Source organism: Myodes glareolus, chromosome 22, assembly GCF_982192425.1.
Source record: "Myodes glareolus chromosome 22, mMyoGla1.1, whole genome shotgun sequence".
NCBI lineage: Eukaryota > Metazoa > Chordata > Mammalia > Rodentia > Cricetidae > Myodes > Myodes glareolus.
The window spans coordinates 5,211,218-5,233,506 of NC_142047.1; the positions used below are offsets into that span (position 1 = coordinate 5,211,218).

Sequence of the window (22,289 nt, forward strand, 5' to 3'; positions counted from 1 at the left end):
CCAGGATGTCCAAAGCACACCAAGCACCAGAAAGTTAGCCCCTCCCCCCAACCCGGGACTGGCGCTGCAGGGGTGGTGGTTTTCCAAGCATGCTGCACAGACAGCATGCCCGCGTGCTGACAGCTCTGGCACCTCCTCCTCTCCACTGGAGGGTGAGATGTCTCGAGAAGGCTACCTAGCAGGTGTGGGAGCTTGCCAATCTGCAGACCATTGTGGCTCTACCACACCCCGAAGGCAGAACTAAGTCCTTCCCAGGACTTCAGTTCTCAACCAAGAGCTGGGGCCAGACATTAGTTGGTCTCCGGAAGACTTCAGGCGCCATTGGGTTTGTGCTTTCAAATTGTTTTATTTTCTTTGGTTTATATTTTAAAGCTCCCAGGTCATTCTTTTGTGTACTCAAAGCAAAGAAACACCAACTTGGAAATCATCCCACGGTGAGGACAACTGTGTCCTCACTGTGGAAGGACTGAAGACAAAAATCACAACACTAAAAGAATATTTCAGAAAAATAAAGGCACTAGACATGCACATGAATTTTTAGACCACGCCACATCCCATTTATACATAATGGTGCAAAGATTCCATCTATTGACCACTGCCTTAATAAATTCTTTGGGGGACCGGCATCCGGACAGCTGAGTCACCCTCCACGTTACTGCTGTTAGCAAACCTAGCTATTCCCTAGAGACGGCACTGTCTGGGCTTTGGGACCTCACCAGCTCTGAGAGCTGAGGTCGATGCTGGAAACTGATGCTCATGCATTGGGAGACCTCTTAACACAGTGCATCATCCAGTGCAGCACCAGGCACTCGGGCTCAGAATAGATGGTCCAATCCGCATTTGTGACACGAGACATAAACAACGCACATGATCCAGGCCTCTATTATGGTGCTCAGCCACTTTCACAGACAACGCTCATTTCTACCAATATCCCCACAGTTGGTGCTCTGCGCGGCTGACAGTCTTTCAGAGAAAGACATTGAGCGAGGAGTTAAAAGAAAGTTACAAATGGACTCTCGAGAAACTTAGAACCAAATGTCTGATTTTAACATATTCGTTTCTCTACTTTAGCACTAAAATTTTACACTTAAACCACTTCCTGCTGTTTAAACAAGGCAGTACTGGGCACATGGACATAAGCCCACCAGTGACACTGCCCCTCAGACACATCACCTTGTTTCCCAATGAATCAGCATCGATTCCAAGGTCTTTTCTCCTCTCCAAAGTCTACAAAAGTGCCTGTTAGGACTCTCTGCAATGTGCAGGAATGGTATTATATTCTTTCCAAGTCTACAAGAGGAAATAAGCAAAACTCTGCACACTGAACGCTGAGCTGTTTCTGGTGATCTGACTTTAGAATGTTCCACTTAATCTTGTTTTTTTCTACAATACCAAAACATCCTTCTTGAACAGCTACACACATCCCCGGGGCTCTCTCTGGGACTTCACCACAGTAACTCGCCTCCCATCACTTTCAATCCCCTAGTTTAGCATTCTCCTTCCTGCTGCCTTTGTTTGAGGATAGATCATATTTACTCAAAACTTCATTTTTAGCGTTAAAAACTTCTTTGCACACCTCCATATTTACAACACAAGAAAAACTCAGATCAGACAATCCTAACAAAACAAAGCGTTTGCGATCTCAGGTCACCCCACAGTGCCAGCACACACACAAGTCTGTCACTGTTGTTCACAATCGCAGGCTCCTCAGGTGTGATGCAGTAGATGCTCCAGCATGGGACTTGGCAAATTCTTCCTGTCACCAGGGGCCTCGTGTGGGTATGAGTCACCTCTATCAGAAGACAAGGAGCACCTCTGAAATTTACGCATCAGTACCCAAGGTGAACAGGCAGCATCTGCAGGAGGGTAGTCGTTCATCTTCACAGAGATGCTCCACAGGAGTCCAGTGGCTCGCACAACGGAAGGAGCATTGTCCATTACCTCTGTGTACTTCCAGCAGCTTCAGCAGCAAGTACAATTATTTAGCACACGATTATGTCTGATATTATACCAAGTGCTTTATATACAAAGATTTGGACCAGATTTCCCAATGTCAGTATGCAAGTCTCAGCCACTGAACTCCCTTTTAAGTCCCATCACCTGATGCCCTCCACCATGATGTGCAGCCTACAAATGTTGTCTCTTGTAGGCAGACAGAGACTTCCAGAAGACAGCAGCAAGTCAATGTATTCTCTTTTCCAAGTAAACTTCCAACATGGGAAGTGGGGAGAAAGGGCAAATAACGTCCCTTTCAGCTTCATAGTCTACAGTGTGCAACTAAGGTGCTCTGAGGGGACTCAATGGCCCACAGTGACGTCCCTCAGTTTACCCTCCCTGTGCACTATAGATAACCCAATGGCCCAAAGACAAGGGGCTCAGAGTCAACTGCTATTTAGCATCCTACTGGCCCCAACCCTTTGTCCCCAGCAAGGTATGATTTGCACACGTACTAATGTCCTTCCAACCTGTGCCCCATATCCCAGAATGCAGTCAAAAGAGACAACATATTCGGGCAAAACCACCCTGTAGTGAATATATAGAGACTTTATCTTGTCATTGTTTTGTTATTCTCTAAAAATGCAATGTAATCACTAGTCATATAGCATTGTATTATTAGGTATTGTTAAATAATAGGAAGATGATTGAAGCATACAGTAGACCATGTGAAAGTTATATGGAAATATTATGGTTTTATAGAAGGGACTTGAGCGCCCTGCTGTGTGGCAGCAGAGGGCAGTAGATGGTATCCTAGAACCAATCTCGAACACCTCCCAAGGGACAGCACACCTGCTTTTCTGGGTGGATCCTGTTCTGCTGCAGTTCCTTAGAGCTCGCAGATGCCTCATGCAGCCCCGGAGGCTGGAAAACAGGAGCATGTTAAGGGTCTGGTTGCCGCCTATCAGCATGAGACCCTGCCTACTATTGTGAGAGACTGGAGAGGGACTTAACTCAAAGGAAGACAGGAGCAGAAGCCATTGTTATTTCTGTGCATTCTTTTCAGAGGCTCAAGCTCTGATAGTGGCCCTGACTTTGCATGTCCTCTCTGAAAAACGCCTTCAATTTTGATTTACAAGTTAAAAAAAACTAAAAAAACTAAAAAAAAAAAAAAAAAAACCAAAAAACCAAATTTTGTTTGGCAGATATATGAAGTTAATAGGATTCTTGTTTTCTTCCTACATTTTAAGTTTGGAGAGACATGTGCAGACACATCCCCAGACCTAACAACACTATCTCTGTAGCTGTCATAGACTAGAATGAACCATCTAGCTGGCTGCAGTCTCTGTTTTAGCAATCTCAGTTGTGAGGCTTCTTCAATCACCCTTCACAGAAAGGAATGCATCCCAGCCACACACTCCACATCATAGGCAGGCTCCATGGAATCAACAGTGGCTAGAACAGCAGTGCCCTGCCAGTGATTGGCAGAGACAATGGGACCATGCGTACTAAAACTCTTGATATCATTACAGAACCAAAAGGCAGCAGGAAGCCACCACATGCTCCCAGATCACTGATTCCTCTCTATACAGAGGAAGTCTCTAGGGCCCAACGCAAAAGCACACACCCCTACACCATGGTGAGACATGCATTTCCAGTTAAAAATGCTGTTCTACGGTTTGCAAAAGTTTAGAAAACCTCTCCAGGTACAATGCTACCCACCTGCACCTGTACACATCTGGGAAACCCAGAACTGAGTTCCCAGAGTCAGACGAAAGCACTTTCCCAAACACAGCTGCACCTCTGGCTTCCATAACCCAAACAGCTACACATATTCTCCACTGAGGAAAATCCACCACCCTGACAGAACTTTGCTTCAACGTAACCTTTGCTAGCATGTGTGGCAATCCTCACAATAAAGGTCCCAAGGAACATCAACAAAGTCTGTTCATAACATGTTCATTGTCACCGTGATGCACACTTCCAGCTGACGTCTGCTTGCTGTCCTCTCCCTGCTCTGAGCAGGCTAACCCTCTTCCCGAGGGGTAGATCTTTCCGTTCACTTTTTTTCTGGGCCTCAAGCATCCCAAGGAATTATCTGGTCCTGAAAGCAGTACAGAGGCCACCAACAAGGAAGCCACCACTTACAGTCCAAAATCCCAGGCATGCCCGGAGGGAAGTGCCCCGTGAAGCTAGAATCAACTCCAATGTTAAAAGTCCTATCTTGACAAGCCCCACCCCGCCCCCAAACTCACCTATCCTGCAACCTCGGTGGAACTCTGAAACACATATTGCTACAATATTCAGAGAACCAAGAGGTGAGTTAACAAACACCCAGCAAAACACCCCATTCTCTAGGCCCTCCATAGTGGGTCACCTCCCCCACCTGTCTAGACTTCTCTAGCTAGCCAACAGGAGAGTTTCCTGAAGGTGGACTGCCCCAATACCCACCTTAATCCACCAGATCCTGCAAGTTACAAGTCCCACCCCGTCCCCAAACTCACCTATACTCCTGCAAACTCAGTGGAACTCTGAAACACTGTCTGCTACTACACAGAGAGGACCAAGAGGTGAGTAACCAGCCACCCAGCAGGATACCCCACTGACTAGGCCCTCCACAGGGGGGAAAAAAAAAACCCTGGGCCCCTCCCCCACCGGCATCAGCTTCTCTAGCCAGCCAGGAGAGTTTCCTGCAGGCAGGCTGCTCTAACAACCCCATCCCATCCATTGGACCCTGGAAACTACAAGTCCCACTATGCCCCGAAACCCTCTAAACCACACAGTCTTGCTACCTCAGAATCAGAAACATAAGTTGCAACTACACAGAAATGACCACGAGAGCAGACCAAGAGAGACCTCAGTGGCTCCCTGAGTCACAGACAGTGAGAGTACAGAGCAGATCAAGAACCGTTCCCAGAGATGCAGACAGTCACTGCAAGGATTGGCTCAAGACGCAAAGACACTGCAGTCACCAGCTGAAGGAAGAGACGGGAGGGCACCAATGCAAGAATTCATCCAGCAACCTAAAAAGCAACAGGATAACACCAGAACCCAGTGGTCATACAACATGATAACACCAGAACCCAGTGATCAGACAACATGATAACACCAGAACCCAGTGATCATACAACATGATAACACCAGAACCCAGTGATCAGACAACATGATAACACCAGAACCCAGTGATCAGACAACATGATAACACCAGAACCCAGTGATCATACAACATGATAACACCAGAACCCAGGGATCACACAACAGGAAGACTTGATCATCCTAACCCAGAGGAAGCAGAAGAAAATGTTTTTAAATGTAGCTTTATGAAGATGATGGAGACCTTTAAAGAGGAAATGAAAAACTCCCTTAAAGAAATGGAGGAAAAGACAAACAAAAATGGGAAGAAATTAATAAACCCTTCAAAGAAAACCAAGAAAAAACAAACAGGTGAAGCAAACAGTTCAAGACTTGAAGACTGAAATAGAGGCAATAAAGAAAACACAAACTGAGGGAATTCTCGATGTGGAAAATCTGGGTAAATAAATAGAAATTACAGAGGCAAGTAAAACCAACAGAATACAAGAGAGAGAAGTGAGAATCTCGGAGGTTAAAGATACTACAGAGGAAATCAATTCATTGGTCAAAGAAAACATTAAATCTAACAAATTCTTAAAACAAAACATCCAGGAAATCTGGGACACAATGAAAAGACCAAACCTAAGAATAATAGGGATAGAAGAAGGAGAACTCCAGCTCAAAGACACAGAAAATATATTCAACAAAATCATAGAAGAAAACTTTCCCAATCTAAAGAAAGATATCCCTATGACGGTTCGAGAAGCTTACAAAACACCGAATAGACCAGATCAAAAAAAAAAAAAAAGGTTCCCTCGTCATATAATAATCAAAATGCAAAACATACCAAAAAAGGAAAGAATATAAAGAGCTGCAAAAGAAAAAGGTCAAGTACCATATAAAGGCAGACCTATCAGAATTACACCCGACTTCTCAATAGAAACCATGAAAGCCAGAAAGTCCTGAGAAAGATGTACTGCAGACACTAAGAGACCATGGATGCAAGCCCAGACTACTATATCCAGAAAGCTTTCTATCACCATCAATGGAGAAAACAAGTTATTCCATTATAAAACCAGATTTAAACAATACATATCCACAAACCCAGCCCTACAGAAAGTACTAGAAGGAAAATCCCAACCCAAGGAAGCTAACTATACCCACAAAAAACACAGGCAACAGATAATCTCCCACCAGCAAATCCCAAAGAAGAGAAACACAGAAACACTATCATAAATAAATAAATAAATAAATAACAGGGATTAAGAACCAATGGTCATTAATATCTCTTAATATCAATGGGCTCAATTCACCTATAAAAAGACACAGGCTAAGAGAATGGATACGGAAACAAGATCCAGCCTTCTGCTGCCTACAAGAAACACACCTCAACCTCAAAGACAGACATTGCCTCAGAGTAAAGGGTTGGCAAAAGATTTTCCAATCAAATGGACCTAAAAAAACAAGTGGGTGTGGCTATACTAATATCTAATAAAATAGATTTCAAACTAAAATCAATCAGAAGAGATGGAGAAGAAACAATCCATCAAGATGAAGTCTCAATCCTGAACATCTATGCCCCTAATATAAGAGCACCCACATATGTAAAAGAAACATTACTAAAGTTTAAATCGCACATCAAACCCCACACACTGATAGTAGGAGACTTCAACACTCCAGGCTCACCAATGGGCAGGTCAATGAGAAAGAAACTTAACAGAGAAGAAAGAGAACTAACAGATGTCATGACTCAAATGGACTTAACAGACATCTATAAAACATTCCACCCAAACACAAAAGAATATACCTTCTTCTCAGCACCTCATGGAGCCTTCTCTAAAATTGACCACATACTTGGTAACAAATCAAACCTTCAGAGATTAAAAAAAAAAAATGGAGTAATCCCCTGTATCTTATCAGATCACCATGGTTTAAAGTTAGAATTTAAAAACAACACAAATCTCAGAAAGACTAAAAACTCATAAAAATTTAACAGTGAACCATTGAAACACTACTGGGTAAAAGAGAGCGAGACAGGCAGAGACAGAGAGACAGAAAGAAAGACTTTCTAGAATTCCATGAACATGAAGGCACAATGTACCTAAACCTATGGGACACTATGAAAGCAGTGCTAAGAGTAAAGTTTATAGCACTCAGTGCCCACATAAAATGGAGAAAGTTCACACTAGTGACTTAACAGCACACCTGAAAGCTCCAGAACAAAAAGAAGCAGACCCACCTAGAAGGAGTAGAAGACAGGAAATAATCAAACTGAGGGCTGAAATCAACAAAATAGAAACAAAGAATCAATGAGAAAAGGTACTGGTTCTTTGAAAAAAAAAAATCAACAAGATAGACTAACCTTTATCCAAACTAACCAAAAGGCAGAACATCCTAATTAACAAAATCAGAAATGAAAAGGGGCACCTAACAACAGACACTGAGGAAATTCAGAGAATCATTAGGTCATACTACAAAAACCTGTACTCTACAAAATTGGAAAACATAAAAGAAATGGACAACTTTCTGGATAGATACCATATACAAAAACTAAATCAAGACCAGGTGAATAATTTAAACAGATCTATAACTTTCAAGGAAATAGAGGCTGTCATTAAAAGCCTCCCAATCACAAAAAGCCCAGGGCTGGATGGTTTTAGTGCAGAATTTTTACCAGAACTTCCAAGAAGAGCTAATACCTATATTCCTCAAGGTGTTCCACATAAGAGAAACAGAAGGAATATTGCCAAACTCTTTTTATGAGGTTACAGTTACCCTGATACCGAAACCACACAAAGACTCAACCAAGAAAGAGAATTACAGACCAATCTCACTTAAGAACATAAGTGTAAAATTACTCAATAAAATACTGGCACACCAAATCCAAGAACACATCAAAAAAATCATCCACCATGATCAAGTAGGCTTCATTCCAGAGATGCAGGGATGGTTCAACATACGGATATCTATCAATGTAATCCATCATATAAATAAACTGGAAAAAAAAAACACATGGTCATCTCATTAGATGCTGAAAAAGCATTCAAAAAAAAATCCAAAACCCCTTCATGATAAAGATCTTGGAAAGATCAGGGACATAAGGAACATATCTAAACATAGTAACAGCAATATACAGTAATCCAACAGCCAACATCAAATTAAATGGAGAGAAACTCAAAGCGATTCCAGTAAAATCAGGACAAGATAGGGCTGTCCACTCTCTGCATTATCTATTCAACATTGTTCTTAAAGTTTTGGCTAGAGCAATAAGACAACAAAGGGAGATCAAGGGGATTCAAATCAGAAAAGAAGAAGTCAAACTTTCGTTATTTGCAGATGATATGATAGTATATATAAGTGAACCCAAAAACTCTACCAGGGAACTCCTACAGCTGATAAATACCTTCAGTAATGTGGCAGGATACAAGATCAACTCAAAAAAAAAAAATCAGTAGCCCTCCTATATACAAATGATAAAGAAGCTGAGAAATAAATCAGAGAAACATCACCTTCACAATAGCCACAAATAACATAAAATATCTTGAGGTAACATAACCAAAGAAGTGAAACACCTATTTGACACAAACTTTAAGTCTTTGAAGAAAGAAACTGAAGAAGATACCAGGAAAATGGAAAGATCTCTCATGTTCTTGGAAAGGTAGGATCAAAAGAATAAAAAGGGCAATCCTACCAAAAGCAATCTATAGATTGCAATATAGATCAATGCAAACCCCATCAAAACCCAACACAATTCTTCACAGACCTTGAAAGAACAATAATCAACTTCATATAGAAAAACAAAAAACCCAAGATAGCCAAAACAATCCTGTACAATAAAGGAACTACCATAAGCATCATCATCCCTAATAGCAAGCTCTATCACAGAGCTGAGTACTGAAAACAGCTTGGTATTGGCATAAAAACAGAGAGGTTGACTAATGGAATTGAATTGAAGACCCGGATATTAATCCACACACCTATGAACACCTGATCCTGACAAAGAAGCTAAAATCATACAATGGAAAACAGAAAGTATCTTCAACAAATGGTGCTGGCATAACTGGATGTCAATATGCAGAAGAAAATAGATCCCTTATCTATCCCATACACAGAACTCAAGTCCAAATGAATTAAAGACCTCAATATAAATCTGACCACACTGAACCTGATAGAAGAGAAAGTGGGAAGTAGCCTTCAATGTATGGGCACAGGAGACCACTTCTTAAATATAACACCAGTAGCACACACACTAAGAGCAACAATAAAAATGGAACCTCCTGAAACTGACAAGCTTCTGTAAAGCAAAGGACATTGCCAATAAGACAAAAAGACAGCCTACTGAATGGAAAAATATCTTCACCAACTCCACATCAGACAAAGGTCTTATCTCTAAAATATATAAAGAACTCTAGAAATTAGACATCAAAGTTCCAAATAACTCAGTTACAAAATGGGGTACAGAACTAAACAGAAAATTCTCAACAGAAGAATCTCAAATTTCCAAAAGACACTTAAGGAAATGTTCAACATCCTTAGCCATCAGGGAAATTCAAATCAAAACAACTCTAAGATAAAATTTTGCACCTGTCAGAATGGCTAAGATCAAAAACACCAATGATAGCTTATGCTGGAGAGGATGTGGAGTAAGGACAACACTCATCCATTGCTGGTGGGAGTGTGAACTTGTACAACCACTTTGGAAGTCAGTATGGCGGTTTCTCAGGAAATTGGGAATCTAACTTAAGATCAAGCAATACTACTCTTGGGCATGTACCCAAAAGATGCTCAATCATAGTACAAAAACTTTGTTCAACTATGTTCATAACAGCATTATTTGTAATAGCCAGAACCTGGAAACAACCTAGATGTCCCTCAAAGAAAGAGTGGATAAAAAAAAAAGTGGCAATTTACACATTAGAGTACTACTCAGCATTAAAAAACAATGATACCTTGAAATTTGCATGCAAATGGATGGAACTAGAAAACACTATCCTGAATATGGTATGTACTCACTCATAAGTGGATACTACCTATAAACAAAGGATATTGAAACTATAGTTCATGATCCTAGAGAAGCTAGGTAATAAGGTGAACTCTAAGAAAAACATATGTAGATCCACCTAGAAAGCTGAAATAGACAAGATCACCTGACAAAATTGGGAGCATGGGGGTGGAAGGAGATGGGAGGTTGGAAGGGGAGGAGGGGGGGAAAGGAGAGGGGAAAGAGAACTTGAGGGAATGGGATGGTCAAGATGGAGGAAGGACAGAGATGACAGCAAGGAAAGAGATATCTTGATTGAGGAAGCCATTATTGGGCTAGCAAGAGACCTGGCTCAAGAGAAATTCCCAGGAATCCACAAGGATGACCCCAGCTAAGACCCTAAGCAATAGAGGAGAGGGTGCCAGAACTGGCCTTGTCCTGTAGTTAGACTGATGAATATCTTAAATATCACCATAGAACCTTCATCCAGCAACTAATGGAAGCAGAGGAAGAGAACCACAGCGGAGCATTAGACTGAGCTCCCAAAGTCCAGTCGAAGAGTGGGAGGAGTGAGAATTCAAACAAAGAGGTCAAGACCATGACGGGGACACCCACTAAAATGGCTTACCTGAGCTAATGGGAGCTCGCCAACTGTAGCTGTACAGGAAAGGAACAAGCATAGGTCCAAACTAGTTCCTCTGAAAGTGGTTTGATAGTTGCATGGCTGGGGCAGATTGAGGGGCCACTGGCAGTGGCACCAGGATTTACCCTCTACTGCTTTTACTGGCTCTTTGGGAACCTATTCTCTTTGGATGAATACCTTGCTCAGCCTAGATATAGTAGGGAGGGCCTTGGACCTTCCCCAAAGCAATGTTCCCTAGCCTCTCTGAGGAGTGGATGAGGGGTTGGGGGGGGGGGGGGTAAGTGGAGGGAGTGGGAACTTGGATTGGTATGAATGATGAAAAAAAATTGTTTGTTTTTATTAAATAAAAAAAATAAAAAAGTCAAATCTCATGGGCCACTTGGAGACTTTAAATCTCAGAAAACAAATTTGGAAGTAGCTGGCATCACCTTATAGATTTTCAAGTTCAGCAGTATCTTCTTTAGAAATAGGTAGGGTGGGTAACTAGTTTTCTAGCGGAAGAGAATAAGGCATGGATTCATTTAAGTCTCCAAAACTCAGTATGTGGATTTTAACCACAAAGAAAAAAGAAATCACAACCATCTGAAACCTTTTCCAAGTACACACCCCGTCACAACGGCCTGCCTCTTTAAGAGCTCACAGACACTCAACTGTCCACATCAGCACAGCCACAACTCCTTAGAGTGGAACCCACAGGAGAGTCACCAGTCCTCAGCAACGGTACTTGTAGCCGAGGGGCTACACTCGGCGTGGCAGTGGGTATCCCTGTTTTAGGAACCACTGTTCCTAAAATTTATGACAATAGTTTTTCTTTCTTTACTAAAAAAATTTTCAAATTACAATTCATACACCTTACAATGTTTGTAATATTTAAAACAATCTCTAGAAGATTAAAAAAAATGACCACTGAGTTATCAACTTGACAAGATCTAGAATCATCGAGGGATAAAAGCTTCTGGGCACAACTATGAAGCTTATCTACATGAGGTTAGCCTGTGGGCACAACTATGATGATTATCTACATGAGGTTAGCCTGTGGGCACAACTATGATGATTATCTACATGAGGTTAGCCTGTGGGCACAACTATGATGATTATCTACATGAGGTTAGCCTGTGGGCACAACTATGATGATTATCTACATGAGGTTAGCCCGTGGGCACAACTATGATGATTATCTACATGAGGTTAGCCCGTGAGAGCACAACCCTGAGCCCTTTCTCCCTCGTGTCAGCGTTGTCAGGGTAAATTATCACAGCAACAGCACAAACAACGGAACATCCACAGCCCCACGGAGACAGGCAGCTCTGCTGAAGCCCTAAGTACTAGTCTGTGGGGTTACAGTCTTGCAGTTCTGTCTGGTTTTAAAGAGGAAAGCAACTAACACACTCTGTGTGGAGACATACGGAACTTGGCTTCTGGGGTTACCAATGTCTTGTCCCTAGGTACACACATCAGCCTCTGCCTCGTACATCTGTCAAAACGAAACTTTGGGGCAAGATTTTTATGTAAAAACACATTAGGAAATAGATAGGCCATACCTTACTTCTGAAAGTTAAGAACATTCATAAATGAATATTTAAAACAATCCAAACAGCCTACTTCCCAACTCTTCCTCCAACTAAACTGAGTTTGTGGGGGAAATCACACATCCCATAGCCAAATACCAGCCTCTCCTTCAGTGTGAACTGCACCACTTAAGTCAATGCATCTTGAAAGGTAACAGTACCAGAGTCTCCATCCTTCCCCACTTCCTGTACCTTAAAAGGAGGAAGATATTAGTCTGGATTCCTCATCAGTTCAGAACTCTCTGTCCATCCCACAATCACATCCTTAGGCTCAAGGGAGCTTCCTCTGGCCAGGCCTAGGACTGGCTTTGACACAAATGTTCCCATACACACTGGAGGGGTGTATTCATGCACTACCGGGCACATTCCCTTAACTGGAAAGAGAAAACTCAATTGAGTTAAACAACCATAGAACCACATGTAGAGTTCAATAAAAGTACTTCGTCCAAATTACTGTTGACACTCTCTTAATAAAGAGTTTGGCATTTGCACTGGTATGAAAGGTTAAGAACCTATCAAACCTACTCATGTAAACTCACTTTGTCACAAGAAAGAGGTCCAAAATCCAACACAGCCTGCCATCACTTTGAATTTATTTCCAGAGAGATCAGCACATTAAGATTTTCTTATAGTTAAATCCCATCTAATATATTTAGAACAACTAATCCTGAAAACAGAGTGATTGCTAAGAAATCAGATTCTTGAATATTCTTATGGTATTTCCTGATAGATTACTGTTAGTTGTAAATTACAACTAAATTACAACAAATAATTCCAGTAGTCCTCATCTGTGCAACTTCAAAATGGTAATTTCTTTGATTCTCTTCATTAGGAGAGGACAGTAATGTTCTTCTCCCCACATCTTTGCAGGCCCAGAACAGCTTCAATCAGCAGCATGCGTTAGGATGAGCTAAGGGCTATCTGATGCTAGATCCTCAAAGGTCCTACACCCTCTTTTCTGCCTTATTGGCTGAGACGTTTCCTTTCAGCTCTGAGGTAGCCAGATTTGTGCAGAAGCCATGTGTAGGTAGGAACCCAGTCAACCCAACTTAGGCACCACATGTAAACACGCAGCTTCCAGATAGCTGTCCCCAACAGCCCTTCAAGAGTCTGAAAACATCCTAGCTTAGGCCCAGGTATTGCCTTCCCTTGTCTGTTTAATCATGAGAACTACAAGACTGTTTATTTCAGAGCTAGATCTGGGGTGGGTGTCTTTCCTAAGCTAGGTGACTGGATTGCACAGATGAGGTAGAAATGGCTGAGCAGGGTTAGGGTAGAGGACTGTCTGCAAGCAGAAACTGCTCTGTAGGAAGCAATGTCCTTACCAAAGGACAGAGGTACCAAAAGTGTTTAAACCAAAATGTCTTTGGTTCTGGCCTGGAATGCCAGAAGGGGAAGTCTGGTTTCTCATTCACTCTCTCTTCCCCTCCACAAGCAGGTCAGCCTGGAGTCTGTCCTCAGGGATATGCCAAAGTCGACAGGAGGCAAGAGGACAGACGGGGCTGGGCCCACTGGACTGAGCAGCTCACCTCCACGCCCCACATCCCAACCTTTTCTAACCTCCTAGAAAAGCCATTGCCTAACAGTTCAAAGCTGTGCCACTTCCCTGCTGGACAGGAGCTCTGCCTTCTTTCTCTCAAATTCCTACCTACAAATCTGTAATAAACTTCTTCCCAAACCCCGCCTCTCCCCGCCGTAAATAACATTCTTTAGATTCACAAGACAAGAACCTGGAAAGCCACAGAGTCAGTGGAGGTTTTGTGTGACTGTGACACCTGCACCTGAAACATGAGAGACGCCACTGAGCAGCTCGGCAACACTTTGCTCTTCCAGATCACCACTGTGACGTCAGTGCAGACGGTCAGCTCTACCGTCACCTGAGAGACAAACCTGAGTGCGTCTATGAGGGGATTTCTAGACTGGGTTAACTGAAGTGGGAAAATACTAAACATGAAGTTTTGAAATGAAGAGAAGAGGACCTGAACTAACAAATACCAGCATTTATCTCTGTGCTTCCTGACCGTGGCCACTGTGCTCCTACAGCCTTGCACACCCCATCATCCTGGACTGTGCTCTCAAACTGTGAGCTGAAATGAACCCACCCTTCTTTTAGTTGCCTTTGTTAGGTACAAGAAAGTAGCTAAGACAACATCTTAGCCAAGCGATCAATGTAGTTTCACTGACAACTGAACCAGTATCCAATGCCTTGTGATATAATATACTTAGAAGAAGAACATCATAAAATACAGAGGCTGAATCCAATCATAAAGTCAAAATGAAAGATAATGTTTAATGAAACAATTTCCCCATACACTTCAAGTCTCCATATCACAAATGGTAAATACCAGAAAATTGAAACTAGACATTAAAGAGACACGGCAAGTAGTCATAGACTGAGTCTTGGACCAAAAGGAATTTTCATGAATTTATCATGAACACATATTATCTACTAAAGCAGACCCTCTCGAGCATGTATGTGCACACCAATCACCCAAAGGATTGCTAAAACATGGATTCTCATTCAGCAGACAGAACAAGGTCTAATATGTCTTCATTTCCAGAAAATACACAGGTAATTTCTACCACTGCACGATACTAGTCACACAGACTCATGATGTCCTGGCAACAGTGCTAACAAAGTTCCTGAATTTGTCCTTGTTTTTACATTTACTTAGTTCTGCTTTCTTATTCCAAGTATGTAGTTGCCTAAGGAGGTGTCTACTCCCCCTGGATCAGAGGTGGTTGTGAGAAACCCTACACAGGTGATGGAGACCGTAGCATCAGGTGATTTGACTATTTCTCCATCCCGTGACCTTTTCATTACATGACCAAAGTTAGTGAAGGTCATAAAGAGTTGTATGGATAACATCTCCTGATTGACAATATTCCAAACTAAACATTAAATTCTAAAGCCCTTTAGCTGACTAGAAATAAAACGTTAACATGGTTTTATGGAAAACAGATCCTTTCCAAACAGTAACAACGTAGTGAAAACACCTTCACCTTCTGCTTCGCAATCTCGAGTTTGACTTCATAGGCCAGCTAGGCTCTCTCTGCTTCTACACTCAACCTGCCACCTCACCTCTAGAAAACCGCACGCTATGTCCATGACGGTCAGAGTGAAAAAGAGCATAAAGAGCAGAAGACAAAAGAAAGTACAAAGTGAGAAATGTGTACAAAATATTTTCAATGCGTTGGAAACAAGCAACCACCAATCTAAGACCCTATAGAAATGAAAGATGTCTTCAAAAGTAGCCTCCTAAGAAGAACGTGGAGGAAGCAGAGGGTCGATGTGGACAAGGACGCCAGGAATGAGTCTGTACACGTCGTACCTGTAGGTGATGGCCTCACAGGTGGCCAATGAGAAAGATGCTGATTTTAATGAAGCTAGACCCATGCCAGGGATTGACCACATTCCATTCAGTTCTTCAAGAAGACAACCAGGAACAACAGCCTCCAAAGAATGTAACCAGGAAATAACACAACTAAAGGAACTGAAAAGCAATCCAGCAAGCAGGCCTCCACAATCAATTGTCAGATTTCAGTTTCTAAGCTACAATTTGGGGGGAGGGGGAAGCATGCTGTATTAAGCCCCAGAGAGCTAAGGTGGGGTTAAAGGGCGGGGATTATAGGAAGACACGGTCCACTGAATGAGAGGAGAGGAAGCTGAACTGTTCAAGTCTCACAACTCTTAGGCAAGGTTAACTCAGAAGCTCAGGCTCTGTGTCTTCAGCATTTCACAGGAGAGGGGGGCTGATGTTCTAAAATGGCTTAGACAGTTAACTTAAGAATCTATGAGCGAGAAAATATGTAACTGTCCCAGAAAGATTTCCTCCCCAAGCTACCTGCGCCCAGTCAGTCACTCTTCTCACAGCCTTGCAATCCCACAAAGGCGACAGGTCTCTCTTCAGCACTAGGGATGACCTCCCCTCACCTCTGGTAAACAGCCAGTGGCGTGCTGATGAGGACTCCAGCCACCCCACTCTCATCAGGACTTTCTCACCTGTTACAGGCTTAAAGGTGCTCACATACCACAGGGCAGCACTATCTATCTCCTCCCAGTTCTCACACACACACAACAACAACAACAACAACAACAACAACAACAACCGGACTATCCTCACTTGCCCTCCTTCACACTCAGCTTCTACATTTCCCATGGCCACAGAAAGGTCTTTTACCAAAACCCTAAGGATTAAACTTCTTGAAGTTTTACCAAATCCCACAGCACACCTATAGACATTTAAATCTTACTTCACTACACCTGCTTATGACAAAACACGTAAACCAAGAAAATCTATCAGGTACTATACAGCACCGCCTAAGTGGTCCAGAAATGGCCAGAAAGTTCAATGGACAGAGAAGTACACAAGCCGAGGAAGCCGAGAGAGAAGAGCATAGCACCAGGAAACGGCTGCCCAGAGGTCAACATTCTAACTGCTGCTACCAAGCTGAGAGTCACATGGGAATGATTAATGGCTTCTGAGATCCAATTCTGTATTTCCACTTCCCAATGTTTTATTGTACAAAAACAGCTGGTATCAAAGAATTTTTTTTTTCCGCCTTAAAAGACTACTTCCTGGGAAGTCAACCAGGAAGCCCAAACGCAATTTCCCTGAAATAGTGAGATGGTGTCTGCTGAGAGCAGGGAAACAGAATCCCTCTTCTCCTCCATCCATTTCCCCTCCCCCTCCTCCTCTTTCCTTCTCCCACGCAAGAACTACCCCACAGCCTATCAGTATTTCTTACACAACAGCTAACATTTTACACAAAAAGTGTCCAAAAAAGGAAGGAACAGAAACTGCAAATCTCCTCTGGTTATAGCTAAAAGATGCTTAGGCCACAGTCAGAGGCAGGAGATGTAGAACCCTCAAGTCTAAAGGGGAAATGTGAAAGCACTTGTGTTCATCTTTCCCACAATAGGACACATGTTTCACTCACCCATCCAACGCCACACACAACCAGACAAGAGCAATGAATAAAATAGCCAAGCCCACATCAGCCTCAAGATGGAAAATCTCACACCTAACGTGCTAAAGAGATCACATACAAGAAAGTTCTGTAATTTCAAGGTTTGACACCGAAAGACAAGACACCCTTGCCAGCACTTAATCAGAGAAGGAGAACCAAAGGACACATAAGGGGAGAACTAATTCTTAAGTTTATTTACCTGAGACCTGGTCCCTCATGGTTTCTGTTTCCACTCAAGATTAAACAGACATTGACAGATATATAACCCAATATAAAAATATTTGTTTATTCTCTGGCATAAATTTAAATATCTAATGGTTAAAAAGGAATAAAAAACTTACAAATGTACCACCATTTCCCAATCCAACAACAGTACTAATTTTGACACACTGAAGATTATTAGACAATTTCTTTACTTAAACCTCTCTTCTCTCTAATACTATCTCTTTTTCTCACACAATAATTACTGTTAATGATTTAAGTTTAAGAAAAAAACTTCTATTTTTGCCACATATATGCCTACATATGTCTACATATGTTGGCATTACTGTACAAAATATAATATACAATTATATTTTGCTACATATTAAGTCAGAATATCCATCACTTTCAGCTGTGTGATTCTGTTTCGAGGACACTGAAAATCATCCCTATATGAGATTCGTGTTACTAACATAACACTAGGCTGTTGTGTAGCTTTACCAAGTTCTGCCTATTACCAACCCCTCTGTCCTTTCCAGCCCCGTGGTTATCATTCCGTAAGATTAAAGTTTTAGATTCTAAAGAAAAGTAAAGGCATTTGTCATCAAAGCTCGTGCACGCTATAAATGATGTAAGACAAGGCCAACCCATCGTGGAAACGCGTTTCCTCCCCCTCCGACCCAGCCATCTGGTCAGTTGGTGGAGTTCTCACAAGGCTGTTCCTCATCTGTTGGTGTAGGTTCCCAGTGACATGACCCATCTTCATGGAAGATCCATCATCCCACTGTATTTTCTAATTTCCATGCAGCAGGTGGTCCTCGGTTGTGGTCTCTCACCCTTACTGTGCACATGTAATGTTCTTCACCCATCTTCTAGTGCTATCTGAGCAGAGCCTGGCCCCACTCCAGGTTTGACATATCACCTTCCCAGTTTCTAGTTAACAGTTATAGTTTCAGCATTTTAACAATTTTTAAAAATGATATCATGTTGGTCATGTTGGTCAAATACATATTAATGTTTTACTAAGTAGACAGTAACAGTTTATTTCAAAGTATTGTTAGGAATCTATAATTTTATCTAATGTTTTTGGAAATCTGGTGAAAACGTGTGTGTGTGTGTGTGTGTGTGTGTGTGTACATATATCATTTAATGATGCAATACGCATCAATATATTCCCAAGAACAGAGCCCTGAACTACTGGAAAGCTTACTGATCTGCTATTACCTGCAGATATGTTGCTTAGTATTATTTCACAGTGTTCCTAAGTAAGTTGGATCTGCATCCTTGTGTCCTAAGCATCAGAGCTAGTGCCTGCCAACACGAAACTTCCCTTCAGAGGCTGCCTGCGACCCAGTCTAATCACTAACAGATACAACTGCTTTTCCAGAGCTGAGCATGGAGTATCATCCCCCTAGTCCCAAGACCCAAGAGGTGGAGGCAAGAGAATCAGGAGTTCAAAATCAACCCTAACTGGATAGTGAGCTGCAGGCAGCCTGGACTACAGCAAGCCCAGCTTCAAGAGGAAACAAGAATAAGAACAGAACTCATCTGTAAAATGTGTCAATGCCCACTGTTTGGGAATCCCTCAGTTTCCCTCAGATCTCTTCACTAGCTTCATTCAAGGGCTCTGTCTCAATCTGTGTGCACACCCACCCTTCTGCTTCTCTGCAAGCACAGCCCATGGCTGTGGGTTTACTCTGTGGTTAATCACATTTGAACATGCGTTTTGTCTCCCTTGGAAAAACAACTACTTCCTACTCTGGTGCTGGGGGAAGCGGCACTTACATCACTGTTTGGAAAACACACATAGGCACTTCCGGTGCTTACATCACTCTGTCTGGATAACACACGGGCACTTCCAGTGCTTACATCACTCTGGATAACACACACGGGCACTTCCGGTGCTTACATCACTGTCTGGGTAACACACACAGGCACTTCCGGTGCTTACATCACTGTCTGGGTAACACACACAGGCACTTCCGGTGCTTACATCACTGTCTGGGTAACACACACAGGCACTTCCGGTGCTTACGTCACTCTGTCTGGATAACACACTGACACTTCCGGTGCTTACGTCACTCTGTCTGGATAACACACGGACACTTCCGGTGCTTACGTTACTCTGTCTGGATAACAGAAACAGGAACATCTGGCTCTTACATCACTCTGTCTGGATAACACACGGACACTTCCGGTGCTTAGGTCACTCTGTATGGCTAACACACGGACACTTACGGTGCTTACGTCACTGTCTGAATAACACACACAGGCACTTCCGGTGCTTACATCACTGTCTGGATAACACACGGACACTTCCGGTGCTTACGTCACTCTGTCTGGATAACACATGGACACTTACGGTGCTTACGTCACTGTGTCTGGATAACACACGGACACTTCCGGTGCTTAGGTCACTCTGTATGGCTAACACACGGACACTTCCGGTGCTTACGTCACTCTGTCTGGATAACACACAAGGCACTTCCGGTGCTTACATCACTGTCTGGATAACACACGGACACTTCCGGTGCTTACGTCACTCTGTCTGGATAACACACGGACACTTCCGGTGCTTACGTCACTCTGTCTGGATAACACACAGGCACTTCCGGTGCTTACATCACTGTCTGGATAACACACACGGGCACTTCTGGCTATGAATTTCTCTAAGACTCATTTTGGCCTTCTCTAAGTTGTATCGTGCTTTTTTTTCAGGTATGTTTCAGGTTCTTTTTTAAATTTCTACTTAGAGTTCATGTACCCTAAATTTTAAATTTCATAAGCTTTTAAATTTCACTATGGTGAGAAATACTTCGTTTTCTTCTATTAGCATTAATGCTTTTAATATTCTAAAGCCAGAATACTGTGTCAGAAGAAGCAGTATTATTTTTGCGTTTTGATGTTTGGTTTTGTTTGTTTGTTTGTTTGTTTGTTTAATAAAGCCAAAATCAGGTCCTCAAGATGTATCACCATCATGGAAGAAAACTATGAGGCAACCGGCGGATACATGCCCTCAGTGAACTGTTCTTACTCCACAAAGGCAGTAGCTAAAGCTTGCACCATCTCTGCTGTGGAAAGTCTGATTGGCTTAGGATATAAAAGTTACATTTCTCGTAGCCACTGGACTTCAAAAGGGTGAAGTATACTCCTCAACTAAGTCAGTTATCACTAAAACTGCTTCAATTCTCTCCTTATTTCTGTCCCAGCCATCACACAGCCACTGTTTGTCTCCTTCACCGAGTGTGACTATTTCATCAATGTCAGTAATTTCTTTTTTAACTTTGATTCTGTTCACTTCTATTTTTAATTGTTCACGGGCTCTGAGATGCAGCTTCAGGCATCTATCGGCTTCCTTTTCCTCTAGCCCCTGTTAAGCCGCACCTCACCACGTGGTGCTGGTCTGTGCATTAGCATGCTGCCCTCCTCCTTCTCAGAGCAGACCCTGACCTACAGCTTCCACCCGCCCTCCCGCTACAGCACCATTTACACACCCTCCATGCCCCATCTCTGCATGGTTGGCTTCAGTCCCTCTAACTTCATAAATGGACAGCTTGACCAACAGTCGCTGCTTGTATCACCCCACAGGTTGGCAACTCCTTCAACATCTTCCCTCGCATGGTACCCATTTTCTTCTCTACACTAGTTTGTTTGTTCTGTCATCTGAAAGAAAAGTGGTTTTGGCTCTGGATGCTGTGACATACCACCACAGCCGAAGGCTTCAACAAAGGAACTCCTGTTTGCTTCACTATTCAAGAAGCTACAAGTTCAAAACCAGTGTCATCTGGGTTAGATTCCATAGAGACCTCCTCTGAGGATTAGAGAAAATGAACTTCTGACTCACCAACTCTTTTCCACACTTGTAGCAATCCTGGCATCTTCTTTTCCTTATTAGGGCCTTCATTTATCCTTAATTATCTCTGTAAAACCCTGTCCTCAATATACTTTGCGATTAGGGCTTCAACATAAGAACTAGAGAGAAGTAATCCAGTTCATGTCTAGTATGGATCAGACAAGAACATAGTCAGGCCCCTGTGCAAGTCCATTTCAGAATGCAACCATGTTCCCGTCCTCTGGCTAGGCTGTGCATGACCCTAGGAGACCCAGTCCTCACCCCAGGAACTTTCCAAGCACAGAAAACCAATTAATCAACCAATTTGTATCGCCCTCGGAGGCACTCATATGGGAGTTTATGGGGTGGGACCCAAAGCTCCCTCCTCTGGGGGCTCCTTTCCCTGGGTCCCTCTTCTCCAGTGGCCTTCAGGAAATGGGGAAGGCTCTACTCACTGCACTCTGTTCTCTACACAGGGTCAAGTGAGGAGGAAATCGGGGCGGATCAGGTAGCGTGGGAGACTGAGGAGGGATGAGTCCCTCTCCCTAGGCAATCCAGGCTGACTCTGAACCTTCCATCTCTCTGCCTGTGTCGCAACACTAGGACACGTCTGTAAGGGCAATCACATGGGTTGGGAATTTCACGTACCTGTCTCTAAGCCTTGTCCTCCATTTGCTACCAGTGGTCTTTCTAAATTTTGTTTTGACGTTTCTCTCTTAACCTATTTTTCTTTTATTAGATTTTTGAAATCTGTTTTTTCCTTAGAATATGTGTAACATGGAGGGGCCTGTTTGTTGGGGGGTTTTTCTGTCCTCCCACCAGGTCCCCACAATTGTTTAGTCCCAGAGAAAAATCACACAAAGAGATCTCTATAAGTTATAATGCTGATTGGCCCATTAGGTCAGGCTTCTTACTGGCTAACTCTCACATCTTGATTAACCCATTTTTCTGATCTATGTTAGCCATGTGGCTCAGTACCTTTTTCAGTGGGGCAGCTCACATCCTGCTGCTTCGGTGATCTGGGCAGGAGTGGGAGGAATCAACTTCCTTCTCCCTAGAATTCTCCTGCTCTCCTTGTATCATTTC

At 42.7% G+C, this 22,289-nt stretch overlaps 1 protein-coding gene across 4 annotated transcripts in view; it reads right to left on the reverse strand.

Moving 5' to 3' along the window:
• LOC125403063 (rho GTPase-activating protein 10) overlaps positions 1–22,289 on the reverse strand; it is a 256,951-nt gene that overhangs the window by 45,428 nt on the left and 189,234 nt on the right. For 2 of the 4 annotated variants that reach the window (XM_085682154.2, XM_085682153.2), the window contains exon 19: positions 2,788–2,859. The exons of the other annotated variants lie outside the window; for them this stretch is intronic. In XM_085682154.2, the coding sequence (XP_085538280.1) occupies positions 2,788–2,859 (72 nt within the window). The remainder of the gene's footprint in view (positions 1–2,787; positions 2,860–22,289) is intronic. 4 annotated transcript variants of the gene reach the window in all.